Source organism: Rhinichthys klamathensis, unplaced genomic scaffold, assembly GCF_029890125.1.
Source record: "Rhinichthys klamathensis goyatoka isolate OS25496 unplaced genomic scaffold, OSU_Roscu_1.1 h1tg000140l_1, whole genome shotgun sequence".
Lineage (NCBI taxonomy): Eukaryota > Metazoa > Chordata > Actinopteri > Cypriniformes > Leuciscidae > Rhinichthys > Rhinichthys klamathensis.
The window spans coordinates 1738831-1761231 of record NW_026606675.1 but is presented as its reverse complement, the minus strand read 5'-3'; the positions used below and the strand labels follow the sequence as shown (position 1 = coordinate 1761231).

The following is a 22401-nucleotide window of genomic DNA, read 5'->3' as shown; positions in this document are numbered from 1 at the left end:
AACTTCTGGTCTCTAAAAGGCATTTCTTTTTGTTTCTTATTCTAAACATGCCAGACTAGTGACGCAGCCAAGCACAGAATAGAGATTGATCACACATCCCTGATGTTCTATGAGTCCATTACACCCCTTCTTTATCTGCCTCTTTCCACTGGCTTCTTACTGTGAAGCTGAAGTTGACGTTGTTACTATGGAGACATAGCAATACTAAGCAACCATGTGGTGCAGACGGCCCACTTCCTCTGATAAGCACACACACAACATCCTACTCAAATTTACAATATATAACATGAAAATAAATTACAACCCAACCTCAAGGTTTTATTATAAAATGGACTATTTCAAACATTTCTGATAGAGAAGTCACATCTGAAGCTGCAAAATGTACTTATGTGTGTGTAAAATGTAGATGTCACATGTGTTATCACAGATTCTGTATAAAAACAACCATAAATAGTTCTGTGAATAAACTATATGAATAATATAAAAGCATCAAATAATGAAAAAAATACTCACACCTATAACCTATTTGAATAATATAGATGTGAGCATGCAATATTTTTCTCATCTGACGCTTTTATCCAAAAGTGATCTATCTATCTATCTATCTATCTATCTATCTATCTATCTATCTATCTATCTATCTATCTATCTATCTATCTATCTATCTATCTATCTATCTATATAACGATCTTATCCATCTATAAAATTTTACACAAACTGCATAACCAATGTTTTAGCATACCCCTTGTTTCCTTCCTAAATTACAGTACAACATTATTGACTCATAACATATGTTCTCTACTACCTTGGGAATTTGATCTGACTTTTGAACAGGAGTTGATACCTTCATGAGTACAGGAAACATATCTTTCTTTTGGCTTCACACATAACACCCACTTTTGCCTTTTTGGATCTAATTCAAGCGCATTGAAGCGCGCGCGCGCACATAACACACAAAATTGCAAAAGTATCTTAAAAAGAAAATAAATGTGTCAAGGTTCTTCTTAGAGAGACTTAGGGCTACTCCCTTTTTTCTGTGACAGTCACACATAGGCACATTCTCTTGTTTCTCAGTATAGTGAGTCATTGTGTGTTGTTTCACACACCCTGCACTGGCCAAACATGTTACAGAAACTCACACCATCATTTTCACAGTCACACTCATCCACGTGGACTCACACACTGATACAGCATCACGACAATAGTGGACACAGGCACATGTCAGCAAAGAACACATCCGCTGACACACAAATCACAGTGTCCATGTGACTAGGTGACGACATACGCACAGGAACACAAATAGAAACTGACCTGCGCAGCACATGAGCGCGTGCAGATGAGCATTCAGGCTCCTTTCGGTGCAATATTCAGGCCACATTCTGTTGGTGACTTATTCCTTTTGGTTTCCAAAATGATCTACCTTCTCCTTCGTCTTCGTGACATGTCTCTGAGTGTGGTGTTTTGCACCTTTAATCCAAAGAAATCTCTTCTTCAGAGTTGAAAATAAAGTCCAAAGTTGAGATTAAAGGCATAGATATTTTCACTTCCTCCTTTTCTATCTACAGCTCCCACGTTCTACCTCCTCGCTAGCTAGCCGGTCTTCCTTTTTGCTGCCATATCAAAGCTCAGCTTAAGCAAGCAGTTTGGCTCGCACGTGCCTGTCAAACTCTACAAGAGCTCCTCCTTTCACTACTAATAAGGACTGACGCTCCCCTCCTCCCTTTTAACCTCGGCTACTCTTGCTCTCTCTCTCTCTTAGAGGTGAGATCTGTCGTGAACCCAGTAAAGAGTGCAGTCCTGTCCACCTCTCACTTAAGCACTCACAATCCGTGGTTACTCAATTTCCTGCGGCTGAATGAAGAACATTTGTGCAGCAATCTTTCTTCCAGAGTCTCTGTGCACTTGGAAAAAATAGCAAGCGAATTCAAAGGTCCTTGTGAAGCAGGTTGACAAGGTCCAATCGAGCAATAAACAAGTGAATGACGAGCTGTTACGTCATCATCATTCCCTTGGCAGAGCTCTGCAAGTGTATAACAGAACTGAAGAAAAAAGACTGAACGTGAACGTGAAAATGAGAGAGAATGTGGGGGAAAAGAGGGAGATAGACAGAGGTATCCTGACTTTTAGGAATGAATGAAAACAATGGAAAAGTCTAGGGCTGCACGATAATGGTCAAACTAATAATCACGATTATCATTTGAGAAATTTCTTTTTACTGTCATTAGAATTAGTGCACTTTCACATAAACACAAATTAAGGAAATGTTAACAACTTGTATGTTTATTTGACCTCATCTCTCTACATTATGAAAACTGGTAAAACCTTAAAGAGGCAGTGAAATTCCTAGTATAAATTACAATCATTCCAAACTATGTAAATGTTTTTCTATTAAAAAAAAAATGTATATTGTATCACAGTTGCATAAATGCATTTATTCAGCAACCACAGTTGCAGACAATATGGTCAAGAGATTCATGTTTGAATATACTGCAAATACTGCAGACGATTATGCTTTAATAATCGAGAGATGCAGAAATCGTGATCACAATTAAACTACGTATGATTAATCATGCAGCCCTACTAGTTATGTAGTTCAATCTCCAATAGTCATAGTCACTTGATCACACACTGCAGAAACGGGGTCCTTTTGCAGTGATCACAAACGTGAGTCAGCAAAAACAGTCAGTGAGGTAACTACCGCGATACTTGCATGATCTCATAAAGCAGCGACAAACACAGAGCCACAGCCAATGTGCAGGCAGAAGTGATCTGACACTTGATCTCCCAGTCTCGCAGTTAAACAGGTCTTTAAATCCCTGCGAGGATGCTGAAGGCAAAGTAGGAAAGGTCCTGATTATCCTTAGAAAGCACAATGCACACCTGGTCCATCACAAATGTTGACTCACAATGCCATTACAAAACAGCTGGGGCTCTTCTCTCATTCCTCCTTCCTGAAGGTATTTCCATTAGTGGTCCTTTCACTTGTACCATCTTGGTCTTTTCCTCTAGCAAATGTTGAATGAATCCTTTCCCCGTTTCTCATCAGTTTTTTTGGAGACGCCGTTGTTCGGCTGCTCTCCTCCTGCGGCCCTCTGAACTATAAATACCAGGCAGAGCTTACACTCCTAATGCCACACAGAGTGCTTATCCCTCCTCTCTCGCTCACTCTCCCACCCCCTCTTTCTTCGTGGTTATCACGTCTAATCTCTCATCAGGTCCAGTTGGACAGAGCTAACTCCTCCGTGTGTTCTCTTCTTTCTGTTTTGTGTTTTCTGAGCCCAGGCTTTCTTTCTCTTTCTTTTATTTTCATTTTTAGATTTGCGTTACTCGCTCCCTCTCCACGGTGGCGCTCAGAGACTGGCACAGCTCGTGTCCTCTTCTCCTCGCTCCCTCCCTTACACGACACTTCTGTTCTTCTCCATTTGTCTTTCCATGTGAACAACAGAGTCCAATACATGGGATTCCGGGAAACAGGGAATGGCGTACCCCCATTTCAAACTAAACACATGGGATTCAGAAAAAGGACAAGACCCAGGCTCTTCATATTCTGTCTGTATAATCCATGCAATTATAGCTGATCTCCCCTCCAGCCGGCCCACTTCATCCGATTAGTATGATATTACATTTGCGCTACTTGTGACCACAGTTCTCTAATGAGTGAACCTTGTTAGCACAGTAACATCTGGAATAGTGGTTGAGAATTTTTTTTTTTTATTATTATTATTATTATTTTCAGCAAGGATGCATTAAATTGTGAGTGAGAGTAAAGACCAAATAAAGATAAAGATCAAATAAATGCAGTGCTGATGACCATTACAAACCATTAGTAATTTACAATGTGTGTAATTTCATAAGCTTGTGTGATTAAAGAAATAGAATAACCAAGATTTGTATCTACTAGTTAAGTTCACATTTCATCACAAACACATGCTGTTTGTACTGAGTATACAGTATAATATCATAAGGCAGAAGAGGTGAAAGCTAAATGTTTCATGCAGGACCATTCTCAGGGATAAAGAGGTGCTGGGACTGTAACAGTAAGCCTCTGCATGAGGAGCCAAAGCACTAATACACATTAAAACAAAGTCTATTAGTCTTGAGGTGTAGTAGTGGGATCATTGTAAACCCTAACGCTCAAAATACTTAATTGGTTTGAGTAGGAAAAACTTAAATTAAACTAATTAGTTCAGTCAAATTAACTTTTATGAGTATTTAGCACTTTCTTTTTCTTTCAAGTTCACAGAATGGATATATTTTAAGTAAACTGAACTGTTTCATTGTTTTGAGTTTTATAAAATTATTTCTTTTAATTTAGACGAACTTAAGTTTAACTGAAACGCCTGGGATGTATATTTCCCAGCATGCTTTGCCGATGGCACTCGAAAGGGAGAGTAAATGCTAAAATTAAGTGTAATACAATGGGTTTTTTTGTGCAAGATTAATGTTAAGCGGGTGATTTAGTAATGATTAATGTTTCGTTATGCTAATTTAGAAGAATTTCTGTTAATGTTGGTTTTAGGATAGTTACCATCATGGTGACAAGTGGTGCATGAGCTTGATTTGAGAGCAAATAAAACCTTTATATTGCTGCAAGTGTTACTGTATAGCATACTATTGTTAAGAAGTTAACAAAATAGTATGTTAGCAAACTAGCTTGTTAAAGCTAGCTAAGTTTATACTAATAAAAGTGTTCACATTGAGATTACATGAAATTTTAACTTAAATGTATGAATTAGTGTACTCAAACATTTCAAGTTAAGAACAATTCAAATGTACAAATACAAAATAAAAATATGTCAGTTCTGCTTACTTAAACTTTGAATTTCTTAACTTAAAAAATTTGAGGCAATTTATTGCCTTAAATTTTTTGAGTTGTGCCAACTTATTCGGGTTTACAGTTAAAGCAACACCAAGTATCTTTTCCTCTGCGGTCGCCCTACAGGTTGGAAGCGGAATTGTCCATTACCGCTGTCGTAAATAATTTAGCCTAGCGCAGCCTACTGTCGCACGCGCACGCTCGTTGTTTATCCAGCACCGGCTTTGGAATGAACGATGTCCACAGACAAGGTATATGTTGCATGATTTCATGAAAGTATGATGTATTGCGACATCAAGTGTTGTCACGGTACCAAAATTTCAGTATTCGGTACCAATACCAGTGAAAATCCACGGTTCTCGGTACCAATTTCGGTACCAAAGCTTAATTTAGATAAAATTTATATATATTTAAGTGTATATCACAGTTACAAAGATGGAAACTGTAGTATTAAAAACATTTTACAATAAGATTATATTTGTTAGATAACATTAGATAAAATTACCTAACAATAAACCATATAGCAATTATTCTCATTGGGGTTAATTTAAAAATATACTAAATACATTTTTTAAATCAAAAGTTTTCTCTGTTAACATTATTTAATGCACAATGAATGAAGTGAACAAACATGAACAATCAAGTGTTTGTATTAAATAACATTCACAAACATTAATGTTGTAAAAATATATTGTTCACTCAATGCGTTGATGTTAACACATTAAGTAATGTTAATGAATGGTATCTTATTGTAGTGTTACCAAACTATACAGGAGATAAAACATGTTTTATTTGACTTAACTGTAGCCTACTTTTATTTAATCCAAAACTGCCAAAAATGTCACTCTTGCCTGTCTTCAAAACTTGAGAACCCTGTAGCTGATTTCTAATGCAAGGGCTAGAAATCAATTAATGATTTGCTGATACTTCCTCGTCATCACGGAGAGCGCAGTTTGCACCGCTTTCTCCTTCTCTCCACAAGCGCTCGCTCTCGCGTGTCTCCGCTATGCAACCATAAACAGTGACGCGCCTGGAAAAACAAGCTCGCACGTCGCTTCTATTATGAGCGCGCTTCCCGCGCGCCTACATTTGAAATTTGCACGCGCAAAAAACGTGCTATGTGAACGTGTGAACGGCCCTTTATGGCAACGTGACATTAGCCTAATTCAACATATTTCCATATGTGGCTCTTTCCTCCTTTCTTGTCAACAAGTGGATTCAGAGCCAACGCATTAGCAGCGCCGCCGGTCGCCATGTCTCAGTGTTTTTATGAAGAGGACGCAACTCTGCACCTTTCGGACAGCGCATCAAGAACCGGATTAACCCGGTACTCGGTACCTAGAAAAGCTGGTACCGTAAACGTTAATTTTTTTTAGTACCGACTTGGTACCGAAGTACCGAGTTTTTTGACAACACTAGCGACATCAGAAACGAAGAAAAACAAAATAATGACTATTGTAGCGCTTGACGTAAAGCAAGTCAAATTTGTAGTTTTCTTATGTCTCATTAGAACTACAGAAACTCGACCCGATCTGGCAATCTTACATAGCGTGGTTATAGCAGATATAGGACCGCAAAGTGGAGGCATAAGTGCCTTTCACCCTGTTACGACTTAATGAACCACTGAAACAATTTTGGAAACATTATTTTAGGTAAAAAATCTTACTTAGTGTTGCTTTAAGAGGACACTGGGATTGACGGATAACAGTGGACAGAACTCTGCATGAAGTTTGTTTTGGATTTGTGTACCAAATAAACCGCCCAGATTTGAGGTTTACCGCAATTGTATTAACACATAATTGAGTATAACAGCAAGGACAAAAAGGTGGTTCCCAGGACAAACCAAACACAGACAGACACATACAAAAGCTAATAACAAAATGCACCCAACCCTGGCGCTTTACCCACACCCATGTTCTGCTACACTTCCTGCTGTAGCTAATAATAACCTCTGTGGAGCAGTATTGCATCTCTTTCTCTTCTCAATCTCTTCTCCACATGTAGGCTACGACTGCTAGCATATACACTAGAGAAACAGACTTTGTGTGGCCCATCTCTTGCTCACCCTCATACACATATGCATGGGTGCAAATCATCCAAAAGAACAGCCTCCCAGGCTGACTGTCCCACTCAGACATTTCCACAGATCAAGCCACATGAGAGTTACATAAGTAACAGTGAGTCTGTCTGACAGACAAACAAGATTTGGCCTCCTCTATCGAACTCTGCCCTAAGGTTGTCACGATACCTTAATCTGATTTTACGGCTAAAGTGTCACAATACCCCTAATCCACTATGTTGTTTGGATAAGCTGTTTTATATATAGAATGAGATGGGTATTCTGGTTATATTCTGGAGGGCAATTACACAGATATCATTCTGGCTCGAGAAGCCAATAATATGGTCAATAACCGAAATAAACACATTCTATACAATTTTGTCTAAATAAAGTATAAATAAAATCACAACAAACTCATTTTTAATGCAAGTTAATTTAGACATCACAACATTATAATGTGCAGTATGACAAATTTAATATTCATTTTGAGATTTGCAAAAGCATACATTTAACATTGTTATTAGGGTTTAAAAATATTAACTTTTAATTGAATATACAAAATATTTACCAACATATCAAATATTAACTTATTCATACACTCCTGTTCAAAAGTTTGAGGTCACTAAGATTTTTTTTGATCTAAAAAAAAGATAAAACCAGTGCTTTGCCAGATGAGAAGTTTATATGCATCATCTTTTTACTCTTTTAATTCCTTTTGTAACTATATCATCTTTATATCTCTTTTCATTCCTTTTATAACTGTTTTAATTTTCTTTGCTTTATTTTGTGATTATTTTAATTCCTTTCTGTGTAAAGCACTTTGAATTATCATAGTGTATGAAATGTGCTAAAAATAAACTTGCCTTGCCTAAAAAAATTATACTTTTATTCAGCAAGATGTATTGATCAAAAGTGACAGTAAAGACATTTATGTTACAAAAGATTTCTAGTTTTGTAATAAATACTGTTCTTTTGAAGTATCTATTCATCAAAGAACATTGAAACAATATTAAGCAGCAAAACTGTTAATAACAAGAAAAAAATTAATTCATAAGCACCAAAATCAGCATTATAATGATTTCTGAAGGACCATGTGACACCGAAGACTGTCGTAATGATGCTGAAAATTCATCTTTGCATCACAAGAATAAATTACATTTTAAAATAGATTAAAATAGTTATTTTATTTTTGTAATAATACTTCACAATATTACTGTTTTTACTGTATTTCTGGTCAAATAAATGCAGCGTTGGTGATCATTATAGGCTTAATCTTACTGACCCCAAACTTTTGAACAATATTTAAAAGCAATCTGTAAAATTGGCACAAACAGATGGAACAAATATATTTTACATCCCAAATACAACACCAAACATTTACAACACTATACTGTTCAAAGAATCCTGTAATGCCACCAGGTTTTATGTAATGTGATACTGTGCAACACTATTGTGCCCAACCCATGACACATCAATCTACATCGTCCCCATTTGACTTGATCCTTCCTGACTGATGGCATTGGCAATCACCAATAATGCTCACCAGGACATTTACCATTACCCAGGGCAGCCTCTGTCCTTCACACAAAGCTCTGCAGTCAAAGTCTAAACTAGCCACATGGGTTGAAACACACATTCATACTGCTGCGATATTTACAACAGTCTTACTGTATGTAATGTGGCATGTGACAGTGAGCTGACAAATTACAGCAGAGCTATGTAAAGTAATGTTTACATGTCAAAGACAAATTCTGTAGTGACAGATTAACACTGTGTAAAGCTCATGATTATCAGTACCGTGTGATATTGTAAAAGAACATGCTGTACTGCGATACGTTGACAAGTTTATTACAACAGAGCAGACAGCACTAATATAAAAGAACCTTATAAAAGTATTCGTACGGTTGTCATCTCCATACACTAAAAAAACGGCATACTCTAAAAACAAAAGTTTGGCTTAAAAAAAAAAGTAATAAAAAAACAAATAATAATATTAAATATACATACAGTATATATATATATATATATATATATATATATACACACACATATATATATATATATATATATATATATATATATATATAAATGCAACAGTTTGCACATCAATGAGTTTAGACAACTTAATTATGCTCAACCAACAAACTGCACTGAGTTAGAGGAACTTAAAAATGTGTGTTTATGCAACAAATTATTAAGTTGATTACTCAAAGAAAAATTAAGTTTATATTTTAACCATAATTGAGTGGTGGGAATTCAATTATGCATGCAGGGAAGTGTGAACACTGCTGAATTTTCAGAAACAGGCCATCTTTAGCAAAAGCTACACAATGGCAAGTGGAATATATTGGTTTAATTCAGCCATATATGTTTGAACTTTCAACCAGAAACTGATACAGAAACAAAAGAAGATGATAATCATGGAGGGTCTACAAGTTGATGCATCAGAATGGTAATACGGATGTTCCCGTTCGCCATCTCAGAGTCAGACAGATGCCTTCTAAAAATCAGCATCCTTAGAAATGCTCTGTACATCACAGAAAGTCAGTGGAAAAGTCATCATAATATCATAATACACCATTATGATATACTGTATATTGTGCTCACTGTGTTAAAATGCCCACAGAGCATAATAGGAATGACCCACATTGACTGGATTGGTCACGTTTGTGACAGTAGGAAACAGGGGCGGTTTCAAATCGCGTGTTTGAGACATTTGGTACACTGCAGTTTTAAGGTAAAAAATGAGCCATGGCAATTTGCAGTTTTTCAAAGTATAAACACCACACAGATACAGTATATAAACAACATTACTTGATTTTCACCACAGGAGGTATTTAAATTACACACAACATTATAATATTAAACATTAAATTGATGTATTATTATTTCAACAAAATTAATTAAAATAATGTTTGAAACTTAAAAGGTTTAATTAAATCAATAAATCTGAATTTTTAACTTGCAGCCACACATTTATTTAAGTTGTGGCAATAGGTCCCCTGAATTTCTTTCTAGAGTGCAGTCAACATATCTAAAAAGCATTAATGTAATAGGAAGAGGTGGAGCCCAAATAGAAAACTATATCCTTCCGTGGTGAGTGACACACAGCTAGAGTGAGAGAGAAAGAAATGTCCATTACCATAAAGACAAACAGCACTCCTGGTGTTCCGGCGCCTACGGCACAACCACACTCCAGTTGCCGTCAAAATATGAGCGGCCACAAAGAGCACTGGCAAGAAGATCTCTGGATCAAAAAGGTCCATAACTAGATCTCAAACTTAGAATCACGTCTCAAACTTCAACGTAACAGCATCTACAAAGAGAATTAAATGTGCAATTCTGGTCCTCTACAATCTGCATTGCTTGGATCCTTCGTTTTCTCGTCTCCTCTCTTCTTTCTATTTCTCTAGTTTCAGACGTTAATCTCTAAAATTTAGAAATTAAGAAAACGTTTTACTTTTCTCTCCAACTTTGAAAAAGTAACTGCATTGAACTGAGTCTTCCTCTCTCTCTCCTCCCTCCTCTCTCTCTCTGACACTCTTACTCTGAATTCCTTTCCTCTGAAACAAGTGGCATACTTTTAGCTATCGCCCCAAGAGCCGTTATAAACAAAGAAACGCAGAAAAACTAAAATGAGCAATAAAGTTTCTGTTCTCTGTCTGCCCACTTATCCTTCCTGTACGAGACTACATTGGCGCATGTTCATGAGACGTGGATGTGTCTGTTTATGCGTGTGTATCTCTGTTGCTATGAGTAAGCGCTGCTGCTCTCTTCCATATTTACACGAGACCTTCTACGGAGAGCATCCTCTGTGAGCGCTGCACTTGTCTGAGGGGGAAGAGGCAAATAGTGTTGATGGGTGTGTGGTGACTGTTCCCGTGATCGCATTTGGGATGAGTTACATTCACTGAATGTGTGAATGACATGAGAGCTAACTGTGCATGGTGTTACAGAGTCGTTCTGGCATCAACAGCCTTGTTTGTTCACTGAAATGCTGTGTGTGAGATCATAGTCTAGTGATTCAGCATGACTAAGTGCAGAATCAAACTGTAAGAATCTTTGACTTTAAATAGAAGTTTTTCAGCTGACCTTACACAGATCACAGATGGTGCTATGACTCCAAATGCATGTCATTTTGGGTGTGCCTAAAGATGTGTGCAACGGCATGAAACTATCAGCAGAATCGTTGTGGTTTTGTGGTGACAGGTGGGCACATTAGCAACCAGATTCACTGGAACGTGTCATAAGATGTCATGTGCTCATGTGGGGAACATCCAATAATCTTTTACCAGTGCTATAGTTCTGTCCAATAACGGATAACCATTTGTCGGACATCGTCTTCACATTCTCTGTTGTGCATCATGTATTAAAAAAAGTGAAAATGGGAAAACACGAGAGAAAGGGTTTTTACTTAAAGAAAGGGTATAGCGTGACAAGAGGAGATAAAAGGGGAAAGTGACTGAGGGCGAGTGTCACAAAAAACTGAGTAAGAGCTGCAAATCTGCGGCAGCAGTGTCAAACCACTCGGGCTCTGGTTTACATGCTGGTTACAAGACCTACTTTAAAATGAAGACAGAAGAATGGAAACAAATTAAAAAAATAAAGTTTTTCTGAAGTAAAGCTAAAATAAAAACATACACTTGATGAAAAACTTACAATTAAAAATGTATATATAGATGCACATATAATATGTGTGTATATTAGGGGCGTAACAATATATTGTGTCACAATATATCGAAATACAAAAATGCATCAATATGTATCGTGGATAGTGACAATATGTATTTTATAGTTCACCCAAAATGAAAATTTCTAGTACATTAAACTACTATATATAATGTTGAATAATGTATAATAAAGCAATGGGGGAATATTTGTGGGTCCTGATAATGCCAGATGTCTTATGATAGTAAAAAGTGGCCTACTTTTTTATTTATATATATATATATATATATATATATATATATCTAGTCAGTGACAGAGTGCAAGCATATTCATCTAAAATAATTCTGTATTTTCAGCTTCAAAATCATGAATATTTTTATTCTGGTGTCTCTATTGTCCTGATTATTGGGTTTCCAGCACCAAGTCCAACCCTGCTCATTTACACCCACAATGTAGTATAAAATTGATCATTTTAATCAACAGTAAATTTGTTGTTAACCTTTGACCATGTCTTGGAGTATTGTAATAATATCATATCGTGAGTTCAGTATCGTGATATGTATCGAATCGTGACATGAGGGTATCGTAACACCTCTAGTGTATATATGCTGCAGCTAACTGAATTAAAATAAGATTGCGTTGTAATAAAATGACTAAAACATTAATAAAAAATAAATTAAGGCTAAATACAAATATAAAAAAATGAATAAAATGACAAAAGATCATAAGAAAATTATTAAAGCTTAAAAATAAAAAATAAAAAACCCCCACTGAAAATATGAAAATGACAGCTAATTCAAATTCACACACACACATATATACATACACACACACATATACATTACACTTGACATCACTTTGTCAAATTCAGATATCATACAGTACATGTTGAAATTATGCATAACAGTGCAATTCTGTCCTTGACAGACCTTGTGACTTTCAGGTCTGTGCATTTTCTACTCTCACTATAGTCCTCAGAACCAGGATCCTCTCAAGCTAAGAATCTGGAAATCACTAAATACTTATTCACCAAAACACAGTTAATGACACATAGCACACACTTCAATACAGCAACATGATCTCTGTGCAGAAATACACAAAGGTTAAGCGAATGCTAATAAGACGACAGCAGCAAATGCCATGGAAAGCCCAGCTCATAAGATCACGGGTGTTCCTGAAGGTCCGGTTCAAATGCTACTGAAGACAGAAGAAACACAATGAAGTCTGTTTGCACAGTGCACATCTACAGGGCAAACAGTATGTGACGCATGACTTTCACAGGTAAGCTAGGGAAAGGGACAGATAACATGGAGAGACAGAGAGGAGAAAACAAGGAGATCTCTAGCTAATTTAAACATGAAATTCAACCAGCAATCTGACAAGGTCACCCTGATGTCTAACCCAGACACACACACTGTAACCCAAAATATAATTTGGTGTCCTTGCACTACAATCACCATTTCTGTCAAGAGTTTCTCCTCCAAATCAAACCCAAGGTCACAGGAAATGTGCTGACCGCAAACAAAAGCCAGGGTGTATGGAGAAGGCGGAAGAAATACAGCTGTGATCAAACACATTCATGAACAATATGGCTCCCGTCACAGCCAGCATTATTTTCCTGTAACAGCACTAGTTTATCAGCATTTATAAGTAAATCCAACTTTACCAACTAACTTAAAGGATACTTACATAAAGCAATAAATATAGGTTATAGCAAAATTTTAACTAAGCGCTATTAAAATATTTACTTGACAACCAATTAGGAATAAGTGGTTCATCTGTACTTTCATGTTCTGAAAGAACATTATGGAGAGTAAATAATGACAGAAACTTTATTTATTAGCCAAGTTTGTGTATTTAGAGGTTTGTTGTGTTCAGACATTCTTCAAAAGGTGACCAGAAATAATGTCCTCATAATGCCGGCATTTGACTGTAATACTAGGAAATGATGATAGGGGGCAGTCTGGTAACAGTCAAGCATGTGAAGGCACATGGCCCAACTCTCTCATTATTAATCCAAAGGCTGTACTGCCACTTCTAATGCCAACGACAGTCACACTTAACAACAAGTAACATCACTGCTCTCAACTGCTCTCAGATCTGTTACCTTTCACCCGCCTGATAATGACGACAGATGTCAGTAATCTGCCAAACATGGCACAGGTGAGGCAACACAGAAACTCGTGTGAAACTGACACTCATCATGAAACTGCAGAACTATTCATCTGGAATTTAAAGAGATAAGCCTAATCAACACACTTTAAAGTTTCACAAATGCCAACCAAATAAACACATAGGATTTCGAATTCTTTTTATTCCAAATAAAGTTCTCGATACTGACTGGCTTGCTGCAGAGTAACAGGTAGAGCATGCATGTCTTGACAAGGTGAATGGATAGCACTTAACACGTGTAACCCATCCTTGTTTAAATATGCCTGAAGGTGCCATTAAAAGATTACATCAAACTGAGCTGCAGACTGACTTAAGACAAGGGTTGATCTAAGGATACTACACACACACACAGCAGACAGCACACATGTTTCCACACAAACAAATACAACTGAAAGAGGCAAAGCTTAACGCAGGTTTAATCTCACCGTCTCAGACCATCTACAAAAACATTTTGTACAGACAGTCTGAGTATACTCTAAATATTGCATGCATGAAGCAGCCCTGTGGAACCTTTACAGCGACAATTATTTTGATTGCATGGCACGCTCTATAAAATATACTGTTTTTGAGATTTTATACGAAAGAGAATATTCAATGCATGAGATGAATGCACAGGACATGAAATGGGTGAAAAAGAAATCCCAGTGTGACCACCAGGTGGACCATGCAGTGCCGGTGCTGACAGATACAAACTAAGCTCATGCCAGGATAGGGCCTCTTAGACAAATGCGAATGGACCACCATAAATAAACCTAGCTAACTATCACCATGTCAGTTTGAGGGGTCACCCTTTCATTAACTGTCAACACAGAGTTCGTCTATAAAGTTCATCTTCCATGAAGTCATTGAACCCAAAGAGACGAACTGAGTTTGTGTGTCGGTGTGTGTGGACACTGACACCATGGCTGCGTCAGAGGCGATGCCTGAGCTGCCTGGACTCGGTTCAATGCAGTTTTAAAAGCTCCTTTTTATTGAGCCACTTTGCTACAGCAGCCAGGAAGTGAAGCACAGAGTCATTAGGCAAACACAGAGAGACGGTAGGAATGAGGTGGGGGAAATAAAGAAAAGATTTACTCTCACACCTCTGTGGCGAAAGAGCGCAAGTCTCTCATCCCTCTCTTTCACCCAGGAGCCAAACCTCCAGAGCTGACGACAGGCTTACTTAATCACAGGTTAATAGTGGGAAAAGAATTGAAGGGGGGAGTGGGGGAAGGGATATGAAGAGAAAGAAGGTCGTGAGAGAGACACATTTCAAGAAGAGGTCAGGGATTGGAAAGGACAGAGACCGGGGAAAGAAAGAAAGACAGAAAAGATAAAAAGAAGGGGTGGAATGTAGGGAGGATACACAAATACAACACAGAAAGAAAGAACGTTACCAACACCTCCATTTTCCCCCGGCTCCTGTCATCACCATGGCAACCCGTAAATTAGGTATCGGCCTTGCCCTCTGTCACCCACTCGACCCCTCATAAAAGACCACTATTTCCTTGTGCGGTGCCAAAAGAGACATCTACCACAAAGTCCAGTTAATCATCTCCTCCAGTGGAGGGAAATTGGGAAAGTAGACAATCATTGACCTTTGCCAAAACGTTTTCAAAAGTAAAGGTGAGACGGTTAGTGTTGTTTGATGTCATAAATATGGCTAAAGGTAAAAGTACGGGGCAACATTTGGAGAGATAAAACTGAAATTAGGGATATGAATTCAGCCCCTAAATTCATCCACTTTTTGTGTGTACATTAGAGTATGCATTAAGTAAATTTCATCATCAGCATAATATGCGCATATTGTAGGGCACCCAATTTAGTTCAATCCAGTTTAAATGAGTGGGGAAATCTTTGAAAGGCTATGCGTTCATGTCAAAACTGTCCCAAATCAGATCACAAAAAGCAATATATATAATTTTTAAAAAAAATTAAATCAAGTCATGCAATTCTGGTGTTCATAATTGATCATTGCTGAAACCTCCAAGTAAGCAAGAACTTGTGCCTATTCCCAAACAGAATGCTGTGTTTGAGATGGGTTTCACTGGGATGTGGAATGGTGCAGAGCGGGAAGCATTTAGCATGAAGAGATTCACAGCTAAGCTTTGTGTGTGCTCAGTGCAGCCAGTCATGCACTGTACCATGGGAAAGGGCCACCAAGAGCGTCCACTTCAACAAGAAGAAAGGCCTTGTGTCCATCAGCATGCGTGTCTGTGTGTCTATGATGTTAGTCATGCTCATGGGGTTCCATTAGGATGGATAAAACTATTCAAACTTGGAGGATTTTCCTTCAAAAGAAAAATTGTAAATGGTAAGGAGGTCTAAATGTTGTCAAACAGTATAAATGCACGTTTTCTTAAATCGACAATGCATCAAATGACCAGTCGCTTTTCTAATGAGTCTGACCGCAGCTGCTTCATTAAGGAAAGGTAATCCGTTTTTAACAAGCCGCTATGGGCCTGAAGCCCAAGCCTCACTGAGAAGGACTGGACCCTTGAGGGCTTCGGCTTGTTTGAAGTGTACCACATTGCCTAACTATAAAGGACAGGAGAGATTGAGGGCAAAGAGGGGAAAAGACGAAGATTATAGAAGCTAAGAACAAGGGAAGCGGTTATAGCATGTTTTAATTGTGTGTGCTGTTAGTATCAAAATGAAATCATCCATCATGATCTTTGCAAAAGTTATGATGAAAAACATTTAACTGGGAAGGGGTTTTTCCTGAAACTAAAACCACAGAGGATAACGTAGCAACCATCCACAACACCTTAATGTTATGGCAGACACCACTCACATTTTCTTAAATAAAATTCAAGGTTAAATAGGTGTTTAAATTAAACCCTTTGGCGGTTTAGAGGAGAAAATGGTGAGAGAAAAGAGAATTAGGTGCGATTTTGGGGCCATAAGAGGGACACTGAAAAAGAGAAGCATGGGGCCCCAGCATCCATTCATCTGATCAACAGGCCACAACCAGTACAGAAGAAACAAACAAATATGCATGAATGTAAAAGCACACACACACACATGCACACACACAAGCGCGCGCAATGCCTTCAGGAGGCCAATGTAAGGTGTCCTCCAGTTTATCCACCTGCTTACATTACAAGAAACTGTCAATATTTAACAAATCTTCTCTTATGCAGCTCGATTTCCTGGTTTAATGTTCACTCTCAGTATATTTTATTCACATTTGCCACTTTCGTTCTCTCCCTTTTAACACACGAGCAAGCAAAATAAATCCATTGGCAAGGCATATCTGCAATGATTTACTGGGATGGTCCCAAGTAATAACATTTTTCCCACGCTGCTGCAAGAAGAGCCCTCCAGAAATCAGAGGGAGTGTGAGATCAGAAATGCGGGGACTAGTTCTTTCCATCGGTTGTTGATTGGATGGAGGCAGCTCTGAATGCAAGCTTGAGGTCGATTTTAAGAAAGGCTTACTGTACGTTTACACCGCCGCCCTGCCAGCGACACCGTGGAAAGATTCGTGGACGCTCTGATGCTCTGACGTAGATCGAAGGTTTGGTCTTTTTTAAAACTTTATTTAAAGGGGCCGTAAAGCAAACAAGCATGTCGATCGTTATTTTTGCAGAAAATTGATCGATGGAAAGAACTTAACAATTATAGTGACATGTTTGCTAACGAAATAAACCAATTAAAAGCCATTTGTGTGGTGTGGCTTTTGTGTTCATGGTTAAGTGCTATTCTAATTTGCATTCCCGCTGAAAAATCTAGCGCGAAAATCTTGCCTATAAATAGTGTTGCGCGCCTTCTTATCAAATTCAAATGATCAACCTCTCCTCTATTTTGCTTGGGAACTAATGTGGTCGGAACCAAAGTTACTTGACTGCGTTCTCTGGAATCCTCTCAAACGGAGCACTTCTGCATTCCGATTGGTTGCCGCCGAACCGCGTCATAGCTCATTACCATAAAGTTGAGCTGATTTCAACTTCTCCTCGCCGCTCCTACCGTCCAAGACGCGCCGCCCTCGCCGGAGGTCGCCGCCGGCTCTCATTGAAAATGAATGACTTCCGGCCACTTTGACGCTCTTGCCGGCGGCGGTGTGAACGCACAGTTATGGTCCTTGCACACTGACTCTGAAATTCTCATCTGAAATTTCCGCACGTTAAAAAATAAATACGACCTCACGTTGTGTCAATCACGTTTACACACTGCCTCCGAAACTTTCGTCCGTCGTAAAAAAAATCAGATCCGGTTCGATTTTCTGCATTTTTCGCATCCGTAGCAAAGCTCAAACTAAAAAAAAAAAAAAAAAAAAAACTTCAAACTAAAAAAAAAAAGAAAATTAAAAAAGAAACATACTGTATGCATGGATTAATTGTTCACAATAAGATGCATTTTGAAAACAGACGATGATACCTTACAATACTGCCTAGGTTTTATAACAGCACAAGTATTATCATTCCCATGATAAAGCTGCTATCCAAAGCTATAATTCTACTTGACAAGAAGGGGAGGATGATAGATTGGTGATAGATGATCATCTGTCTTTTGCTCCTCTTCAAATGCAAGGTGCTTTACCATCTAGATCCACTTCTCTATCTTTCTGCATCAATGGCTGCACAATGCCACCAAGCTCAAGCTCAACTATTACATTTCAATTCAGACTGAAGGCGCAATGCGTGTCATTATTGCACATTCTTAAGGTTAGGGTTTTTTTTGAAGCTAAAACCACTCAGGATATAGCAACCATCCACAACACCTTTTTGTTGTGCCAGTGAGTTTTGTACAGACACCACTCACATTTTCTTGAAACAATTAAAAGTTAAATAGGTGTATAAATTGAACGCCAGAATAAAAACAAAAAAGCAAGTCAAATTTTCGATTTGAATTTTTTGATGACAAATCAATTGCTAAGAAAATATAATGTCAAAGGTAATAAAAAGGCAGTAAGAACTTATCAATCTCCCATGAAAGCCCGAGAAAGTTAATTGTAGATCAGCAATAAACATCAACCGGTATAAAATGATAGTTCTATAAGTGGTTTAGTTTGAGATAAAGAGAGCAGATGTCAAGGTGGAGAATCAATATGAGGGACAGAAACATAATACAACTGTGTAAGCCAGAAGGTCAAAGGTATGTTGTAGTGTTATAACATGTTTTTATTGACGAAAACTGATATGAAATTAGCTGCCTTAAAAAATTATTAAATACATAAGCCACAACAAAATGCAAGATAACGTCCACCAGGTGACCTTCTAAAATCATTACATCTGATTAATTTAAGCAAAACCCAAAACACATGCAACAAGCTAAAATCTTCTCAAATACAACCAAGCAGAACTGATCTATAATTTAGAAAAAATGCATCTAAAAACAACAACGACTGGTATGAAAAGGAAATGACAGGTTTTGAAACCAAAGCAAAGCCCCTGAGCTGAAACAAGGGAGGACTGGCAGAAAGAAATGTTCGCGTGAGGAGTCACTATCACTAATGTCTCGTTTGAGTCAGTAGGGGAGGAACAGAGTTGCAGTATGAAAATGAGCAAGGCTCAGGGGATTGCTGGGAACTCCTACACAAAACACAAACACACCCACATGCATATCACAGGCCTGAAACAATAGATCTTCCCACCATAATCTCTACAGCCATAATTACTCTCTAATTATCCTCTGTGATTATGGAGACAGGAACCAGTCTCATAACTTGGTCGTGGAACCTTAAGTGAGCGCGGTTCACCAATATACAACAAGATATTTTATAACAGAGCTGTGCATACTGGTAATAAAAAGCACAGCGGTATCAAAAATGACTTTTGCATCTGACCCATGTAACATTGTGCTGCTATTCAGAGCAGTTAGGTATGATCCACACAGTATGAGGAGTAAAAAACTACATTGCCTCATCAAAAAAACTAGTGTAAAAACTACATTGTCTTGTTAAATTGGTCATTTGACGATGCGGTTTCATTCTGTAATTTATTCACTATCGTTCAAAATTTTGGGGTTGGTAGGTTTTTTAATGTTTTAAAAAGAAGTCTCTTATGCTCATCTCTCAAGCTTTTTGATCAAAAGTACCATAAAAGTAGTAATGCGTAATGTTATTGCAATTTAAAATAACTGTTTTCTATTTAAATATTTTAAAGTGTAAATTATTCTTGTGTGATGGCAAAGCTGAATTTTCAGCAGCCATTTCTCCAGCTTTTAGTGTCAAATGATCCTTCAGAAATCATTCTAATATGCTGATTTTCTTTTAAACATTTCTTATTATCATCATCAATGTTACAGCTGTGCTGCATAATATTTATGTGGAAACCATGAAACATTTTTGGATCTCATTTTTTGGATGAATAGAAAGTTCAAAATAACAGCATTTATTTGAAATAGAAATCTTTTGTAACATTGTACTTGTCTTTATGTTCTCTTTTGATAAATTTAATGTGACATTAAATTGACACTTTTGAATGGTAGTGTATATAAATGTATGTGTATATATAAAAGTGTATGCATTAAAATGTATGAAATTTCAATTTCAAATGAACACTGAATCTATTAAATCACTTTATTAGCCACCTAAGGCTGTTTAATAGTTGCCTAAGGTATCAATACCAATGTACCAGAGACTGGCATCCTACAAAAGCCAAAATTTGTTAATTATACAGTGTATGAGAAAGCTAATGAAAAACACGCTTTAAAAAGGATCAACTTAAAAAACATCGATACAACAGGGCAACAGAATCAGCACTGAACTGTACAGTTAAGCCAAATTTAGGATATGCCCACAGAGGGCATGACAGGACCGTTTAATAACGTTTTTTTAGCATGGCATCATTCCACAGGCAGTGTTGTTGCTGTTTTGAAGTTGGTTTCTCATCTGGGTCTGCCACACCCAGCTGGCACACAGGAGATATGCAGAGTGCTTATCTCTGTCACTGCCTCGGCCTGCGCGCACTACCATACTAGAGGACTCGTGACTTACAGTATGAGCATCTCCGCTTGGGCGGTAAATAATATACTAATAATAATACTAGTAAATAATAAATCAAAACAATTCATTATGTATATTTGGCACTTTTCATTGTGAACAGAGAACCTCCACTAGTGACAATTTTAAAATGGTGAAAACTGATTAAAAAGCCATTAAATGTTACGTAAATTGTCAAACTTCAAACTGGAGCATGCAGATGAATGCCAAATGAAAGAGGGAGCACAATCTTTTGGATCGAAACAAAATTTGTTGTTGAATTGAATCTAGGTTTTATGTTTTACATAACTGACACTTGTTATTTGTTGTAACAATTGTAACCGCAATGCAGAGTACTTAAATATATATTTTTATATGAATATATCAATTAAGCAAATAAATAATCCAAATATATAATCTATATAATATATAATAACTCACACTGACACAAACACAATTACACAAGCATGCACTCACAAGCAAACAAACTAGTCTGAACTTTGCTCTACGGGCAAAAAAAAAAAAAGGAGGGAAAAAACGTAGAATTAGTCAGTGAGAGATGACCAGGAAATCATCCCTCAGCCACCAGTGATGTATCCGTTAAATCAAATTACCAGCTATTTTACAACTCTTAATGTAACTAACATGATCCAGGCCAGGCACTCCGGCACAGAGCCAGTGACAATGGCAAGAAGGTAGTGTGAGTAAATTTGGTTGGCCGTGAGGTCTGGTGGCAGATCAGAGGCTTGTTATGGTATGTGATATAAATCAGGGGTAGGAAACCAGGGCTAATAGTTTGCTGATAAGTAACACCAGAGCACTCGTGGCCAAAGGGGTTTACGTGAAACAGTCAGGAAGCCTGCAATTACAGCCAGCACTTTGTATAGATACCACATGCGTGACAGACTTACACGAGACAATAGAAATAGTGAATACTGAGGGGGCTGTAGCAGGATGTGATATGAGGTCAAGTAGTTACCGAATTACCAACGTTACAGGTTGGCTCACATAGATGGTAATCTAATGCATCAACCAGTGTTTGCTATTTTGAGATGATTTGCATTAGTCAATAAACTGCCCACTAGGCAGGAGTCAGAACAGAGTGCACAGTTTGTTTCCAAATATAGATGTCAGCATCTGGAACAGAAAAACCCTTACCAGTCAAACAGAAACAGGAAATTATCCCCTGAAATAGGGCTGGGCGGTATATCGAGTTTGTACGATATATCGCTATACTTTTTTGAAACGATATGGAATGAGGCAATACTGTTTATATCGATACAGTAGTTTGATATAAGCACATCTGAAAAATAGCGGAGGTCGCAGTGTGAGCTGCTGCAGTGAAAGTATAGCTACATAGTACAATTTGTCCTAAACATGGCACAAGCTTATATTAAGGGCTTCAAAAATAACTGGTAGCTTAAGATATAGTTAACAAGTTTAAAGCAGCTTGTCCTGTCAGATGCTCTGACAGATACTGTTGCTGACTGACAGATAAATAGGCCTTCTTGCGCTGATTAATGCGTTTGAGATGTGGTGCTTTCCTCAGTGCTCAACTTACATTTCACAGGTATATTCTCCATCTGTAAATGTTAGAGTCAAACAAATATGTCCATTTCACTGTCAGGAGAGGACGAGCTTCTGCAAGTGAATCTCCGCTGAAATTCAAGCTTCTGTGAACTAGCGCCGCCGCGCGCATGCGCGTCAAACAGACGGAGCACAATAGAATAGTAGCGCAATAATTCTGACTAAAATAAACATATTGATAAAATATTTGTTGTT

The 22401-nt window shown here is 37.7% G+C and overlaps 1 protein-coding gene across 11 annotated transcripts in view; it reads right to left on the bottom strand.

Moving 5' to 3' along the window:
- macf1a (microtubule actin crosslinking factor 1a) overlaps window positions 1–22401 on the bottom strand; it is a 173130-nt gene that overhangs the window by 106679 nt on the left and 44050 nt on the right. The window contains exon 1 of one of the 11 annotated variants that reach the window (XM_056257621.1): window positions 1312–1512. The exons of the other annotated variants lie outside the window; for them this stretch is intronic. Within the exon in view, the coding sequence (XP_056113596.1) occupies window positions 1312–1378 (67 nt within the window). The 5' untranslated portion in view covers window positions 1379–1512. Of the gene's footprint in view, window positions 1–1311; window positions 1513–22401 lie in introns of those variants that run through there. 11 annotated transcript variants of the gene reach the window in all.